The 15,973-nt window shown below is 38.6% G+C and overlaps 2 protein-coding genes across 5 annotated transcripts in view; one reads left to right on the top strand and one right to left on the bottom strand.

The window, feature by feature from the left end:
- Positions 1–9,979, top strand: part of CC2D2A (coiled-coil and C2 domain containing 2A) — a 57,934-nt gene extending 47,955 nt beyond the window's left edge. For all 3 annotated transcript variants that reach the window (XM_071808584.1, XM_071808587.1, XM_071808585.1), the window contains 8 exons: positions 2,987–3,190; positions 3,669–3,758; positions 4,540–4,653; positions 5,778–5,912; positions 6,611–6,733; positions 7,371–7,429; positions 7,912–8,089; positions 9,116–9,979. In XM_071808584.1, coding sequence (XP_071664685.1) covers positions 2,987–3,190; positions 3,669–3,758; positions 4,540–4,653; positions 5,778–5,912; positions 6,611–6,733; positions 7,371–7,429; positions 7,912–8,089; positions 9,116–9,304 — 1,092 coding nt within the window. In that variant the 3' untranslated portion in view covers positions 9,305–9,979. The remainder of the gene's footprint in view (positions 1–2,986; positions 3,191–3,668; positions 3,759–4,539; positions 4,654–5,777; positions 5,913–6,610; positions 6,734–7,370; positions 7,430–7,911; positions 8,090–9,115) is intronic.
- A 1,620-nt stretch (positions 9,980–11,599) lies between these two features.
- FBXL5 (F-box and leucine rich repeat protein 5) overlaps positions 11,600–15,973 on the bottom strand; it is a 35,617-nt gene continuing 31,243 nt past the window's right edge. For both annotated transcript variants that reach the window (XM_065836424.2, XM_071808588.1), the window contains one exon: positions 11,600–12,243. In XM_065836424.2, coding sequence (XP_065692496.1) covers positions 12,167–12,243 — 77 coding nt within the window. In that variant the 3' untranslated portion in view covers positions 11,600–12,166. The remainder of the gene's footprint in view (positions 12,244–15,973) is intronic.

The raw sequence follows: 15,973 nt of genomic DNA on the forward strand, positions 1-15,973 counted from the left end.
TAATTTCTCTGTCAGAATAAATATAACATTGTATGATGCATTCTAAAACCCCTTTTTCCTGTTAAATTGTCATCTTGGAAATTATCCAGTCCTATGTTTTCTTGCTCTCATGGAATACTGCTGGAATTGTTACAATTTAGCACTGTTGAAAATAAAGAAAATTAATAAAGTACATTCAGGGATGCCTTTAAAGGTTAATTAGTTTGAATGGCAAGATTTATTACTAGGACTCAAAACCATAAATATAAATTTAACAGCCTTGAAGCACCTTTAATAGATAAGATCTTATTCAACGGTTTCATAGTCTTAATCTGCACATACAGTGATAGTTGCTGGGAAAAAAAATGTACTGAATTTGTAATGAAACAGATCTCTGTTTATAGAAAGACCTGTCTCCAGTCCTGTTTCACAAGAAAAATCGTAGAAATTCAAATAAAGGGCAAGATTATTGTAAAATGTTACGGACAATATGTTCCGAATCTTGACCTCTTTAAATAATGAGCAAATGTTCAGAATTTGATACTTAGTTACCAAAAGGTTATGTATTGTATTAGTGCTCAGTAAAATGGTGCAGTTTCGTAGCTATATTTAGAATTGATTTGAACACTTCAGAGAGAAAAACCGGCATATTTTATTAAAGTCATAGATCTTTCTGATAGAAGCTTTCTTTCCGTTAATATATGACAGCAGGAGCTAACTGCCCCTTGCCAAAACTCAGACATAAAGAACTAGAAAGAGACTGAAGTACCTTCCGTTCTGAAGATGCGGCAAGGAATCATAGCACAGTAAATCACAACTCAGGAAATTGGCCCTGTTCTAAGTAGCAAGAAATACTACGTGTCAAAGCTTCTCCTCACAAGGAGCCACACTGAGGAGACAAGGGGCAATGGGTGCAAGTTGCACCATGAGAGGTTTTATCTTGATACAAGAAAGAAATTTTTACAGTCAGAACTACCGTTCACTCAAACAGTCTCCCCAGGGCCATGGTAGGGTCCCCATCACTGGAGGTTTCCCAGATGCGACTGGACAGGTGCTGGATTGTCTCATCTGGGATCCCTTTCCCACCAAAGGTTGGACCAAATGGTCTTTTGAGGTCCCTTGCAGCCTGGGCTGTTCTGTGATTCCATGAAAGCTGAACTGTATCAAAAAGTTACTGAAGTGCATTGAAAGTCAATCCAGGAATAAGGAAAATGTTGCTGAGGTAAGAAACCTATTGGTACAGAAGATCTGTTTTCTAAAATTTGAAGAGCAGTGGAAAAAACAATTATGATTAGTAAATCAGTAGGAGTTTTGCCAGATTTTTGTTCACTCTTTGCATTAGAGATTTTTCTAAATCTTGTAACAATTTCAGTTAGCGGCAGATTATTTGTTTGCCTTGGATACTAAGCCAATCCATGTCATTTCTGTAGCAAACATTGTACGGGATTTTCAAATAATCCTTCTTTTTCAAAGCAATATAAATAGAAAACAATAAAAAGTAATTTCATGTTAGAGGAAACAAAGTAAAGCAGGACTAAATTCATTAAGAGACTCTTCTGTTTTAGGTGGTATGTATCTAATGAAATCTGTACATGAAAATACTACTAAAGTGACATGTGTGTATTTTAACCATCACTGAAAAAGCTTTAGTTCTGTGCTGCAACTCCTCAAATGTAACACATATACTTATTATAGAAAGTGCTTGGCATAAAATGACAAAAACTAACAAAATATTTTTGCCGTCCTTTGTTCCTATTCCTAGCCATTCCTGCTGTAGTTAAGCTATTTGAAATACTTGTGTACTGGTTTAGGATGCTAAACTTAATTTTAGTTTAATTTTACAATACTTTTTTGTTTCTTTCCTGCTGTCCTTCCTGAATTTCTATATAGATGAATGAAATGCTTAAGAAGGTACAATATTAATAAATTAAATGAGAGATTCCTGTTGCTCCCTCTTTAAGATTTAGCTTGGTTTTGTGCCATTCAGCAGTCTTTTTGCACTTTTGCATTACTTGACTCTGACATAGCAGTTGTTTATTTGCCAGTAATATTTGCAGTGAAATACTACATTTAAGTGTACAAAGTGCCCGAGGCTCTATACTTTGGCTGTTAATTACGGTTGAGAGGAATCCCCACTATCTGCCTTCTATGCCAACGTGGAGGTCAAGCTGCAGGGCAGTGCTCAGCTCTTCCACCTCTGGTTAGTTTGAGAAGAAGGGTAACAAACTACAAAAAGTGCCTTATTTTGAACAAAAATATTATGAAGGATGAACATTAATTGTCAGCACCACTAGAAATACACAAAGGATTCTAAGTAGATGAAAAAAAACTGTTTCAACTGATCCTAACACCTTTAAAAGATGACATCTTAGGTGACATATGAGCAAATAATTTTCTTTGGTGTATAATTAACGTGTGCTTTTGAGTTCTAGATTTCCTTCTGGAAAATCTCATCTAAAAGCATTAAAATTTTAAACAAGTCTGAATTATAAGGATTCTTCTAAAAATTACTTGGACCTTCTCTGCAAATATTTTGGCATTGCACAGTGTTGTTGCAGTATTATTTTATAAAAATTACCAGGATTTTGTGAATAGCTTCAGTCGTGATTTTCATGGAGTGTTAAATGAATAGCATGTAGGATTAGTACCTAACCATAATTGTTCCCCTTTGAATATACATGTGGTGTTACATACTCATCCCTGCAGTTTTATTTGGCCATAACTTTCGTGACATTTTTCAGTGCTTTAATAAAGCCAGCTTAGAGGTGCAGCTCATTATGTGCATTCATAAGGAAATGCAAATTGCCTGATTTTTCCATTACTTCGACCTTTCTTGTATGTCTGGAAGCCAAAGTATATACCACAAGGAAAGTTCAAAATGCTATTAGGAAAGAATTTTACACTACTTTTATGCTCTTGTACATGGTGAAATAAGGCCCAAATATAGTAAAGACTTAAGCCCAAACTATAAATAAAACTATTTTTGTATAAATTCTGTCTTTTGAAGTTTGATACCCAAGAAGATGAGAAATTGCTACAGGCAGTAGAAAAGTATGAAGCTGAATGTACATCAAAGTTTCCAAGCCGCCAATGCCTAACAACTGTAATTGACCTCAATGGGAAAACAGTTTTTATTACCAGATATATCAAACCTCTGAATCCACCACAGGAACTTCTTGAGGCCGTCCCCAGTAGTTCTCAAACAGCAGCAGTAAGTACTTTGAAAAGATAGTGAAGTTTCGGGGATATAGTTTTCAGGATGTCTGTGTTTGCATTGTGCACACAGGCACATAACATGTATATATATCTGCTGTGTAGCCATGCTTTTTGTAAAGGAAAAAATAGACATATAAAATAAAGTATTAATGACTATGTGTGAGAACACAGTAAATCCAGCCATAGTAATGCTGGAAAAGGATATTTGTCTTCTCTGGAAAAAAAGAGATGCAGTGATGAGTGTTGTCCTTTAAAAGACAAAGAATTATGCCAGACCTCAACGGGAGTAAGTTGTATCAGTCTTCAATATATGTTCTAAAATGAGCTTTCTGCTACTGTAATGAGGTAGTTAGTGTGTTGTCATTGATCAGTGGAAACGGCACTATGCTTCACATCTGGTGTAATAATACTATTGTTAGATATCCATGGTGTGAATTGAAGGGATATCTTTGCTCTGTTTTGTTTTCTTGCAGGAACTGGTGGCTCGATATGTTGCTTTGATTCCTTTTTTGCCAGATAGTGTGTCATTTGCTGGAATTTGTGATTTATGGAGTACATCAGATGTAAGCAATGCATTAAATGGAAGTTCTTTATCCTCTTGAATGTGATGTAACATCCTAGCAGCCCCTGCTTTCAGGGGGAGATTGTACTAGATGAGCTTTTGAGGTCCCTGCAGACCTAAATTATTCTGTGATTCTGTTAGTGTGAGGACTTTTTCTTTATGAGCTGTTTATTTCAAAGAATGAGAACCAAAGCATGAGAAAAGTTGCTCATCCTGATATGAGCCAAAATTTTTACCTTTGATAGGTTGCAATTGATTGACTTTAAGATTGCTTAGGGCTTTAAGCTTTCTTCAGTTATAAAACAATTACAAATGACCAGTCATGCACAAGTGAAAGGATACTGACTGACAGAGACTTTAAAACTAGACTTAAAATTGATCGTTGTAGGTCCAAGGAACTACAGAAAAAGCAGTGCTTGTAATGTCAGCAACGATGGGATATGTAGCCGCCTCTGTCACATACAAATAAATCCTGTCATCTATAGATTAACAGCAGACGTTAAGTTAATCATAGATGATGTTTTTATCATCTCAGAATTTTTCTGAAAAGTCAGAATAACTCAAAAGACAAAAACCCTGGTTCTTGCGGTAAAATCTCAGCTCTGCATCATGGATTTTCACAGCATTCACTCTTCATCCTGCTGTTGAAGCAGTGCCCAACAAACAAAAGAGATGGAGAGGGCTCTCGCTTCAGAAGTGTTAAGACAAATTATTAAATGTTGTAAGTTGAAATCACAGTTGGTAACTGCATAGAAAGATATTTTTTTTTTAACCCCAATTAGCAATTTCTTTACCTTCTGGCTGGAGATGAGGAAGAACACGCCGTGCTCTTGTGTAATTATTTTCTTGGTATGGGGAAAAAAGCCTGGCTTATCATTGGAAACGCTATTCCTGAGGTAAGAGGATTTTTTCATTTGGTCTGAATGTTAACTTTTGTTCTGTGAAGTCTTTGGTTCCTGCCAAGGTAGAATTGTTTCTTCCTGGCATGTTTTTTCCAGAAGTTATCATCTAAACATCGGTGCTGCTGGAACAGATGCTTCAGAGAGAAAAAAAAGTTGAAAGTATATCTTAGTATAAATATAATGTGAGGTTTTGTGAGTCCATTCCCAGCATTTCAGTCGTGAGTACACAGACTGTGACAGAGTTTGGGAGCCCACAGTGGCAGCGATCTGGCTCAGGACTACGAAGCATAGATTCTTTTGCCCCTTAGGAGATGCATTTGTTCTCAGGGCAGCACTCAGATTTCCAAGTAACCAGCACTGCTCTTTTCAAAGAGATGGCATGGCTGTTCGTAATGCAGATTTCCACTATTACTAATAGTAGCTCAAATTACCAAGCACATGTGAAAGTTTTGCTGAATGGAATTTTGGTAAAAATCTCTAACTAGTTTGTTAAGCACATTCTGAGGTACTGCAGTGACAGGAACAGGTACTCAGGTACATTCTCTCCACTCAAAATCTGATGGAGATGCTAGTCCTCAGTCAAGCATTCAGCTTATGCATGCTGGAAGGAGGGAAACTGTTACAGGTATTTCGAGGTACCTGGAAAATGTGTGAGATGACAAGAAAACAGCAGAGCAGTTTAGGGATTCCTGTCAGAGAATGAAAAATAGCTGGGAAATTCCTTGTATGAGGGAGGGCTGATAGATGCAACACAAAGCACGCGGCCGTTCTTCAGCTGGGAGATTGCCTGTGGATTGAGGGCTGTGACTGTAGCCAAGCAGGACATGTTGATATTGAAGCAGCAGACATGAAACTTTCCTCTGTATGGAATTTTGCATCAGTTCGTAGCTGAACCAAGATGATTCGTGGCTTTGCACATCTAACATTTCTCTGCCACGGAACAGGCAGAGACCACATTATGATGTGTTAGTGAGCCTGTAAATTCTTCCAACCAGTTTGCCCCAAAAAGTACTCTTAATCTCAATAGTAGAAATTTAATATTCCAAACAATACAAAGCATATCATCTTTGTAGCCAGTTTTAAAACATCTTTCTCATACTTTTTTTTTTTCCTCCTAGGGACCAACTGCATACGTATTAACTTTGGAACAAAGTCAATATGTAATTTGGAATCCCAGTACTGGATGTTTTTATGGGCAGTATGATACTTTCTGCCCCTTAAAAAATGTGTACTGTCTGATCAGCTGTGATAATGTAAGTGTACCCAGTTTTGTCACATTTCTATACACATAAGAGTTGATAACTTGATATTTTTCTTGACCTCATGCATTATTTGTTCATCAGTGTAACTGTGTTTATGCTGTCATCTCACTAGTGAATTTATTCAACCTTAAGTAGGTTTTTCAGCTACTTTGTTAAAGTAAGAAAGATGGTTTTTAATCAGGATGACTTCCATTCATACAATTTCCATTACTGGGTTTTACTTTTTCCAACTTGGACGGCCCAAGAATATGTTCAGTTTACCACTGCTTACCTGAGGAGTAGTAACTCAGCAAAGCTAATAGTTTGCAGGTGAAATGTAACTGAAAAATAAAAAATGAAGCATATTGGAAGGAGTCAAGTGAATTTCTACATAATGGTGGGTACAAGCCCTGAATGGTCCAGTGTGCAAACATGGAGCTGACATTACCAGGCAGAAAAACTATTGATTTTTTTTGCCTGGCATTAAGTCCTCCTGTTTATTTCCTGTAAAATACAAGTAATAATCTTGCCTGTTCACAATATATTATTTATTGTGTGGCTGGAAATCCTCTGAGAGATAGCACTGGTGGAGAGAAGAGATAATTGCTCTAGGAGGTCAGGATCATATAGTATTTTACTGGCATGTAAGTGGAATGTGTTCCATAGCTGTGATTATGCTAAAAGTTAAAAACAAACTTGCTTTCTTGTAGGTTTGGTTTAATATGCAAGAATATGATTCCCCAGTAAGGATAAATTTTGATATCAGCAAACCAAAACGTTGGAAGTCTTTCTTTTCAAGAAGCTTGCCCTACCCTGGTCTCTGCAGTGTTCAGGTAATAATGAATCTATTACCAGCTCAATTTGGGGGTTTGAGAAATCACAGACTTTGTATAAAGAAGCAGAGACCAAGTTCTTTGGACTTCTGTGGTTATTTATGTAACAGCATTGGATTTTAAGATGTTTTTCCCAGTCATTCCTTAAAAAAAAAAAAAAAAAAAAAAGCAGGAATACTGCAGTGTATTAGGTTTTATACAGAATGAATGCACAGCTGTTGTCCTCAAACTGTCCATGTAAGACCTCAGGACAACAGTGAAGTAAACAGAACAAATCTTTTAACACAAACTTACCTAACATAGTAGCTTGGCATTATAAAGAAAATGTCAATTTCTGTCTTACAGCTAGGAAGGCAGCATTTCCAGCTGAATGCACATCCTTAATAAACAAACAGGAATTTCTCTATAGCTTCTCAAAGGTATAAATGGGTGAAATTTATTGGGGAGGGGGAGAATCAGGATTACACACAAACATCTAGGTTAATGTTTTTATCACATCTCTACTAAATAACAGGTTATTTTAGCATAATCGTGAACTCATGTGAGTAACATGGAGGCAGCAACTCCTGAAGTTATGGTGTGGTATATCTAGAAGAGATTGCAAATCTTAATATTTAACTGTTTTATTTATTGCTAGCCTGAAGAATTAGTTTATCAGCCTTCGGACAAGGCTGCTGCGATGGAACTGCAGGGCAGGTAATTCTACCTCCAAACAAATGCTGTTAGTGCTCATCGGTGGAGCATATTCATACCTACATCCTAAAAACCTGCTTTGAATGCTACAAATTGAGAATGCTTTAAAAAAATTAAAAAAAAAAAATCAGAAGCCATAGTTCACAAGGCTTTTTTAAGTTTTCTCTTTCTTTATAATAGTGATTGCCAGATTGACAGAACTGATCAATCACTGCTGTACAGTTTTGTAATAAGCAAAATACTGTAGAGGGATGAGAGGAGAGGGTGCAGACCAAAAAGAAAGGGCTGTGAGCCCCTGGCCTCCCGTTCTGCTGCCAGACATGCAGGCACCACAGAGCAATGTTGGCATTGCTTTCTGTGCTTTTAGGCAGTGGTAAACTAAACTGAAGTCATTTGTGTTCCCCAGAATCTGTACTAAGTGTGGCAAGGGAGATTAGATGTCCAGTAAGTACTAGAATTGTAATAATCAGTCTGTTTTACTGCAGGATTGAAAAAGTATTAAAAGACAAGATAATGGAGTGGAGACCAAGGCATTTAACTCGTTGGAACAGATACTGCACCTCCACCCTGCGTAACTTTCTGCCACTGCTGGAACAAAACCAAGGCAAAGATGTAGAAGACGACCATCAGGCAGAGCTGCAAAAGCAGCTAGGAGATTACAGGGTACTGTTGTGAATGCGTATGGTGTGCGCACAGAAGCAGAAATCTAAATCCCCAGGATTTAGTATCGCTACTCTGGTATAGAAGAGTGGCCTAGGCTATTTCTTATTTCCTCTACTACCAAAAATCAGAAGAGCTTTTATACCAAAGATAAACCAATGTCCTATTTCCAGAGTGAAAGAGTGATCTGTTTTATTGCATTTGTAGAAATTGAAGATAAAACTTCTCTACTGAACGCAAAGATAAACTGGCTGCGCTGTTGTATTATTGCTGTACCACAACAGTCGCCACCTCCAGTACATCAATCCAATCTCCTCCCCTTGGATGCTTGTGGGCTGACTGGTGCTTTACCTCAAGTCCAGTCACTAAGAACCTGGCCCTGAGTAGTGCTACACACGGTCTGCTCACAGGTGCAGGAGCCCACACAACAACATGCTTTACTTCAGTTTTCTGGTTTTGTTCTGTTCTTTAAAGATGGAAGAAAATCTATATAAGTATTCACTGCAGCCACCAGTGTACCTGTGTTCTTCCCACAGGCTGTTCTGCCATTCACATAAAGCACACACAGTGACAACACTGTACACACCTGTGGCCATTTTCAAAATGAAGCAAAGTTTCAGTTCCTGTTGCACCTGAATTGTATTATGGGGGGACATTTGCCAACTCAAACCCCCAGCCAGTGCAGACAGGAGAATGCCATGAATTAAAACCAGTTAAGAGGCAGAAAAGCAGCAACATTATGCTGTATGTGTTCATTAATATAATTTTATTCTAGTGGATTTCTAAACATCTTCATTTCAAACTTAACCCCGACTAAAGAGGAAAAATGTCAGAAGTTTACCAGGAGTCTATGAAATAGGGAGGTGATATTAAAATACAAAATAGGGTTTTCTTATTGCATCTTCTCAATACAGCCATAGAAAAGATGAATTTACATGCATAGTAAAGTAGATTTTTAAAACTGTATTTTTGCAGGTGCATTGAGCTTTTCTTCTTACCTTATGTGGTTTTTCTCTGTCCTTCTCCCAGGTCTCTGGATTTCCTATTCATATGCCATTTTCTGAAGTCAGACCTTTAATAGAAGCTGTACACAGCACAGGAGTTCATACCATTGATATTGCCAATGTTGAATTTGCTCTAGCCGTGTACATTCATGCTTATCCCCAAAATGTTCTCTCTGTATGGGTTTATGTTGCTTCACTTGTTCGAAACAGGTAGTATAGACCAGTCAGAATACTTCAAGAAATTTGCTTATGTAGGGGTGAATATAACAGATTTCTCACACTGCTGATTTGAGCTATCCCAAGAATTTTAAAAATGGAATGAGAAGCTGATTTTTAGTACCTGCAAACACGTGAGCTTTGTTCACCATACAGCCACTGAAGATACTACTGATTACTGCTAAGGGAAAGACTGACAGCTTCAAATTCCAGTACTAACAGCTGATTTTTAAATAGGTGATTTTTATACAGTATTTTATAGCTCCCCATGGGACATCACACTTTTATCTTAAAAGCATTACACACATATAGTGACATTGCAGAGTCAAATGGTAGAGTTCAGCCACCTTATTTTCAGGTGAAACTTGGTTCCCGGACTCATGCTTTGAAGACTATGGTTTTATCTACAGCCCTTCTTCCTTTTCAAAGACACTGGAAAGAAGTAGTTGCAGTTTTCCAGTATCCAAGTGCCTCAGTGAAGATAAGGACTATTTACCCTGGAATATGTTTTGTGCACCAAAGAGCCACCAGTGAAGGGCATACTTCAATTTTTAAGAAGCTGCTTCATCTGTTACTTCATGCTTAGTGTCTGTATAATACCAGCACCATTCAGAGGTGTAAAATTGCATTTTCTTTAGAAGACAAAGTATTTAATAAATATACCAAAACTTAAGTGGAAGCTCATTCATTTTATACAATAATTTGATTAAGTTTCTTTGAAGTATGAAATCCTTGTCTGAAAGTTACCCTAGTAAAATATTATCAAAAGAAAATTTGCTTCTTAGTATGTAAGTAGTGGTGTTAACTGCTAATACTGATAAACAGATATCTTTTTCCTGCAGTTATTTTGCTAATTGAACTCTTCCAAGTGAAAATGATGGTGGGTTGAGCTTAACTTTGATATGCTCTAATTAACCTTCTTCCTAAGATTGTTCTTGAGCTTAACTCCAACCAAGATTTGGGCTATCTTATAAATACTAGACACAGAATCTTTGCGTTCTCCTTCAAACCTCCAGCAGAAAGGAATAGCTACATTGTCATCACATGATGCTTTGCTGAACAACATTGATGACATCAGCTGAGTTTAGTCCAACTCCAGAGAAGGGACAACAACTGCAGCGTAAGTCAACAGCAGTTCCTCCAGCTGATTCAGTCCTCAGGTGTCTCTACCGATCTGCACAGAGAACACCACATTGCAGCAAGAAGTGCTGGCTGCACCTTCCCAGCCTTGGAACAACAGTTGTGGAACAAGGACAGATGCAGAAAGCCCACAGTGTACCTTGGTACTACTCTCGTCTTGCCTGTGAGTGTTACACAAATGGCCACGTATCTCCCCTCACCTTTGGGCAGCAAAGTAAATTTAACACAGCTTACTTGAAGCAACAATTGCTGGAGTAACCGTGCCCTTTTGTACCTCATCTGTGGGCTTCTGAGCACTGGATGTTCTGCCTCCAGCCCCTGTTCAGCTCTTAACCGTGAGCAGACAACTCTACATTCACCTGTTTTTCTTACCTTGCTACTCTTCAGTATCAGCAGGAGCAAGACAGTATCAAAACTTGCTGTTCATTGTAATCACCAGCTATGCTTGCAAGCTGACTTCCCAGACACTGAGCGTCTTGAAAGCCACATGTCACCACGACTGCTGTCCTAAATAAATACTACTCCAAAGAATTTATCCAATTAGTAAAACAGGTAAAAATTACTAGTTTGACATATTGTCAGTCTTCAAAATTAGGCAGGGTAGGGGGGGTGAAAACCTGTCTGCTTTCTACAAAGGCTGCCACCTACTCTCCTCTGCCCAAGAGAAAAACCATCTGCAACTGTGCCTCCCATAAGCTGGTGGCCACTAACATTTGCAACTTCACATGGGCTACAATGCCTGCTTCCTCTTGCAACAGCTCTTCCCCATGCCACCACACACAGACTCATGCACTACTCATACATTACTCATCTCTATTCCTAGCGCAGTTTTCCCTCAGCCTCCCTGCTAGTCTCTACTGTTCAATAAAGGGTCTCGTTAAAAATCAGAGCATTGGGGTAAAGGTACTGTTGTCATCCATGGATTTCACATTAATGAAAACTGACTTCTTGGAAGCTGTTTCAAAAATGCATCCTAACAGTCATGGGAAGAATGAAAAAAACAAAGCCAAAATCAAAACACCACACAAACCAACCCCCACACACATCGCAAGGTTCACAGCCCTGCAACCACAAAACCCACCCCATCTCTGCAGCCCACTGGCATGGTATGCTTGGATATTGCACCTCAACAACATTCAACTGCTACATAGAATTTTTGTTGGTGGGAATGTTTTATTGGAGTATGTCCTTCAAGCCCAAATACAAAACCAAATGCAAAAGGAAGGTGGGAATTTCTCTAATTTTGCAATATAAAGAATGACTTCAGGATGAGAGGAAAGGGGAAGAAACAAGGCTCCTAAAGATGTGTAACTGTTACCCAAATGCAAACAATACATTTCAAATTCTCTGCAGAGATTGTACTTACGGATTCAAAATAGAAAAACCATTCACTTAACACAAAATAATCCAGTAAAGTATATTTAAGTGCCAAACTTGGAAGAAAGTGGCATAAAAAAAAAAACTCAGAATGTTTTCCCATCTTCCCCAAATTAAGTAAAAGAAAACCCACCACCCTTCAAACCAAATGAGATTTTGTGAGATTGTTACAACACTGTACAGTACACTCATAATTAAGATTTTGAAGTTGTGGGCAGGGTCAGGCTAGTATAACAAGTCTCACTCCAGGGATTGTTAACACAAGATGCGAACTGTAAGTAAAGTGCATGAGAGGAAGCCTGCTCAGCTAAATGAAGTAGACTGAAAGGTCAGGAATCAGCGCTCATTCGCCAGAGCGGCAGCAGGCCCGAAAACCACACTGCAAGTTCTGGCATCCACTGGCAGTTTCAGCATGAGGACCTGCACAAAAACAGAACAAATGTGAAAAGAAGAAAAGGCCATTTATTCAGAATTCTCATAACCTGGCAATTCAGAAAACATCTCATTTTTTTTAATAGACTAAACTTCATTCAGTACTGTGGAGTCTGAATCACAGCCAGTACTACCACAGTACGAAAACCTCAACTGGAACAGTTATTTTTCAAGAGATTTTCACTCTGACAGCCTAGTCCCATGGATAACACATTCAAAATGACACAGAAGTACAATAAGCAAGTTTAAGCAAGCTCACAGCCAGCTTTCTGAATTGAGGTATATTTTCACAATGCATATTTAACTCCCATTTTTCCAATTCAGATGATGACTTCATGGCATTACCAAAGAAATCGTAATCTCCAAAACTATTTCTACTGCAATGAAAACACTTTTTTAGTCTGGAAGGTTTCTCCTCCATGAACGCTGGCTAGACCTCACGCACTCCGACTGGAAGTTCAAAAACTAAAGAGCAAAATCACATTTAGTATCACTGCAGTTACCAGGAGCTGTAAGGCTAAAAATCAGCCATTCAAAAAGAAAGGAAAAGTTACAAACACAGACAGTATAAACCATCACTGTAATTCTACCCACCTGTACTGTTATCCCTTTAATTTCAAATGGTAAAGTGATCATGAGATAAGAAACTACGTTTATTAGTACAAGATTTTATTTCCTGTAGCCATATGCCTGCTTTAGAGACAAACATTTACATTCAGGTCGGCTGAACTCCAGCATCCAACATAAATTTGCAGTGTGCTGCTAACTAAAGCAAGCTGGTAAAGACCTAACCAGGACAACTCAAATTTCCCTCCTTTGTATTTGAGAAAAATAATATTTAAGGTGATTTTTCTAATACTTTTAAAAAGGACTTGCAAAATAATGTAATTAACTAGGGCACCATGCTATGTCTCACTTGTTTTTTTCCCCTTGAACAGTAACTTAAAGTCATAATTCAATTAATTTCCCAAGAACCTGGTGTCTGGAAATCGGCCTTCTGCTTCATGCCACACACCGATGAGCAATATTCTACAAGGTAATTAAGTTAACATACATGAGACCAAATAAAACAAACCTGAAGCCATAATGAATGACAATGCTTACAATATGCAAAAGAGTAAACTTTTCATTTTTCAATAAACTCGTTTTCTTTTTCAAATCTCTTTATTCACCTGAACTAAATTTTGATCTTCCAAGTCACTTACGAGTTAGAGTTTGAAAGCTTCTTCGTAAATCCTTTAAAAAGGAGATTCAGTGCTTCTGAATAGCTGGTTTAGCAGAGCTAAATGTAGGGTCCATCTAACCCTACATTCATCACTGGCAACAGCAAGCATTATCGAAGGGGATCATAGAAGCCCGTTCTCCGCATCTTACATCTATCTCCCTAGCATCCCTAACTGTTGTAGTAGGGACACTGAAGTCCATTCCCTTTAGTATTTGTTCATGGTTAGTTGTGCATGCATTTGTTTAACCTCTTTTTAAACCTGCTGATCCTGCCTGCTTCCACAATTCCCCACAGGTCCAAGTTCTTAAAGTTCACTACACTGTACATTTTCTTTAAATTAATCACCTACCCCCTTCATATGGAGTTACTTTTGCCCATTCACCTCATCTGCTGCCTTACCAGTTCTGTAAAACCACCCCCCTATCTTGCCTTCTAATTCCCATATTGAAACATTCCAGACTTTTGAGTGTCTCCTTGCCAGACAGCTGCTCCGCTCCCTCACTCTTTAGCAGAGCTCTTCTGTATCTTCTGTAACTCCGTTACAGACACTCCTCAAGATGGAGAGGCCAAAACTGCGTGCCGTACTCCAAATGCCAGTGCCCCAAGGCTTCCAGGACCATGCAGCACCACCCTCTACCTTGTTCTCAACACCCTGATGGTGCATAACACTGGCGGCTTTTTGGGCTGTTGCTGCAAACAGGAAAGATCTCAGAATTAGCACCGACCATTCTCAAATAGTTGTCTTCACATTGCAACTGCCAGCTCCAAATTCAGTTTCCTTCAACCACAGTTTGATTACTCCCAACCACCCAAACAACCCTACATACAGCTATATTGAAGCTCATAAGAAGTCCTGGAAATCTTCAGCACCAGTATTTGTTACCCAAGGCAGCTCAGAACCACACAAGAACTTGGAAACTGTATGTATTTCTTATGCCACAACAGCAACAGAAATGCTGAGTAAGACTGATCACAGGACAGAACTCCGGGGAAGGAACGCAAAGAGAGACACCACCTCCCAGATTCCTGAGCACTGGCAATAAGCCCTGCCCTTTCTTCCTATCCTTTAATTAGCTTTTAGTTTTTAAATTTAAACCAATCTTATAGCAACTTAAAATCTCAAAAGCTTAGAAACTTTCAAGTAAACTGTAGCATCTGGACAGTTTATAGGTTCCTTTCCTAATTTATTAGGCACCAAACTACAAATGACATTAACCACACATCAGTGAAAATTTGCCTTTCTTCCTATGTTGCATTTCTTGTCCCAGGTCTAGTCCTCACACTATTGTTAACTCTCCTTTATAGCCTCTGATAAAGAACTCTGATTATATTACATATTCAGGGTTCAAACAACATCTCCTGAAATCTTGTACCCTTTATTCTTTCTTAGCATACACAGGCAACTCCAGCAATTTGCAGGTTACTACCTTGTTGTAATAAGAATATAAGTCTCATTAATGATTGTTTTAACAGTAAGGCTATTTGGTTATGACTCATTCACGTTTTGACATGTCAACTGATGTCCTCTATCATGAGTCATTTATCTCCTCTATAAATGCCCTGGCCCTCCTTAGCTTGTTCTTTTTACATTTGATACAAACAGTGAAAATCAAATGCCTTTGCTTTTGACAGCCACAGAGACTGTCTTTGTTTCCCTAGCTTTATTGACTTCAACTGACTTTTGGCTATACCTCTTTTGATTTCCTAATCTCCGATTTCCCAACTCTTTGCTACTGACCTCATTTGGACTGGACTTTGGAGTATATATATAACACAAGGTCTCCATCTCACCTCACTGATGCACCAGGTTAAGCCATATGGTAACTGCATACAGTTCCTTTTATATTGCCCAGTGAGTGAGACGGTCATTTCACACCTCACAGCGGGGCTGCCTCACCTTCAGAAGGGTCCCTCTCTTCCTGCTGACTGTGAGGACAATGAGCGCTAGCAGTGAAGTGCCTAAATTAAAGCTGTTGTGGGCTGGTTCACCTTGGAAAGCGAAGTTAATCAGGTTCTCATCTAACCTGCCACAGTCTATGTTACAGGTTTAGTTACCTCTAAACTGGATTACTGTAATGCTCTTTACAAGCACATCAGATTACTCAGATGCTTCAGGTGACCCAGAACAGAGGTCTGTTTACTCCTGATGAACAGCTCTCAGTGTTTACAAATAAAATACATATAAACAATCTTGCAATGTAAGAAAACAGCATAGCTATTGGATTTTGTCACATGCACTAGTGAAACAAAAATTAGTAAAAATTTTCTAGAAAGAAGTTGGGCATTTCACCATGACCACATGACAACCTGACCAAGACCACACTGAAAGAGCCCCTACAGCCAGGACAACCGGCTGTCACCACCACCACGACATCCCTTTAGCCACTTGTTCTAGCTCTTGCAGGTGGCAGCAGAAACAGTCGTCGTCTGCAGCAAGATGGATTCCTGACCCATTTGGGAAGAGGAAAGAAAAAAAAAAACCCCACAAAAAAC

This window comes from Patagioenas fasciata, chromosome 4 (genome assembly GCF_037038585.1).
Source record: "Patagioenas fasciata isolate bPatFas1 chromosome 4, bPatFas1.hap1, whole genome shotgun sequence".
In the NCBI taxonomy this organism is placed as follows: domain Eukaryota; kingdom Metazoa; phylum Chordata; class Aves; order Columbiformes; family Columbidae; genus Patagioenas; species Patagioenas fasciata.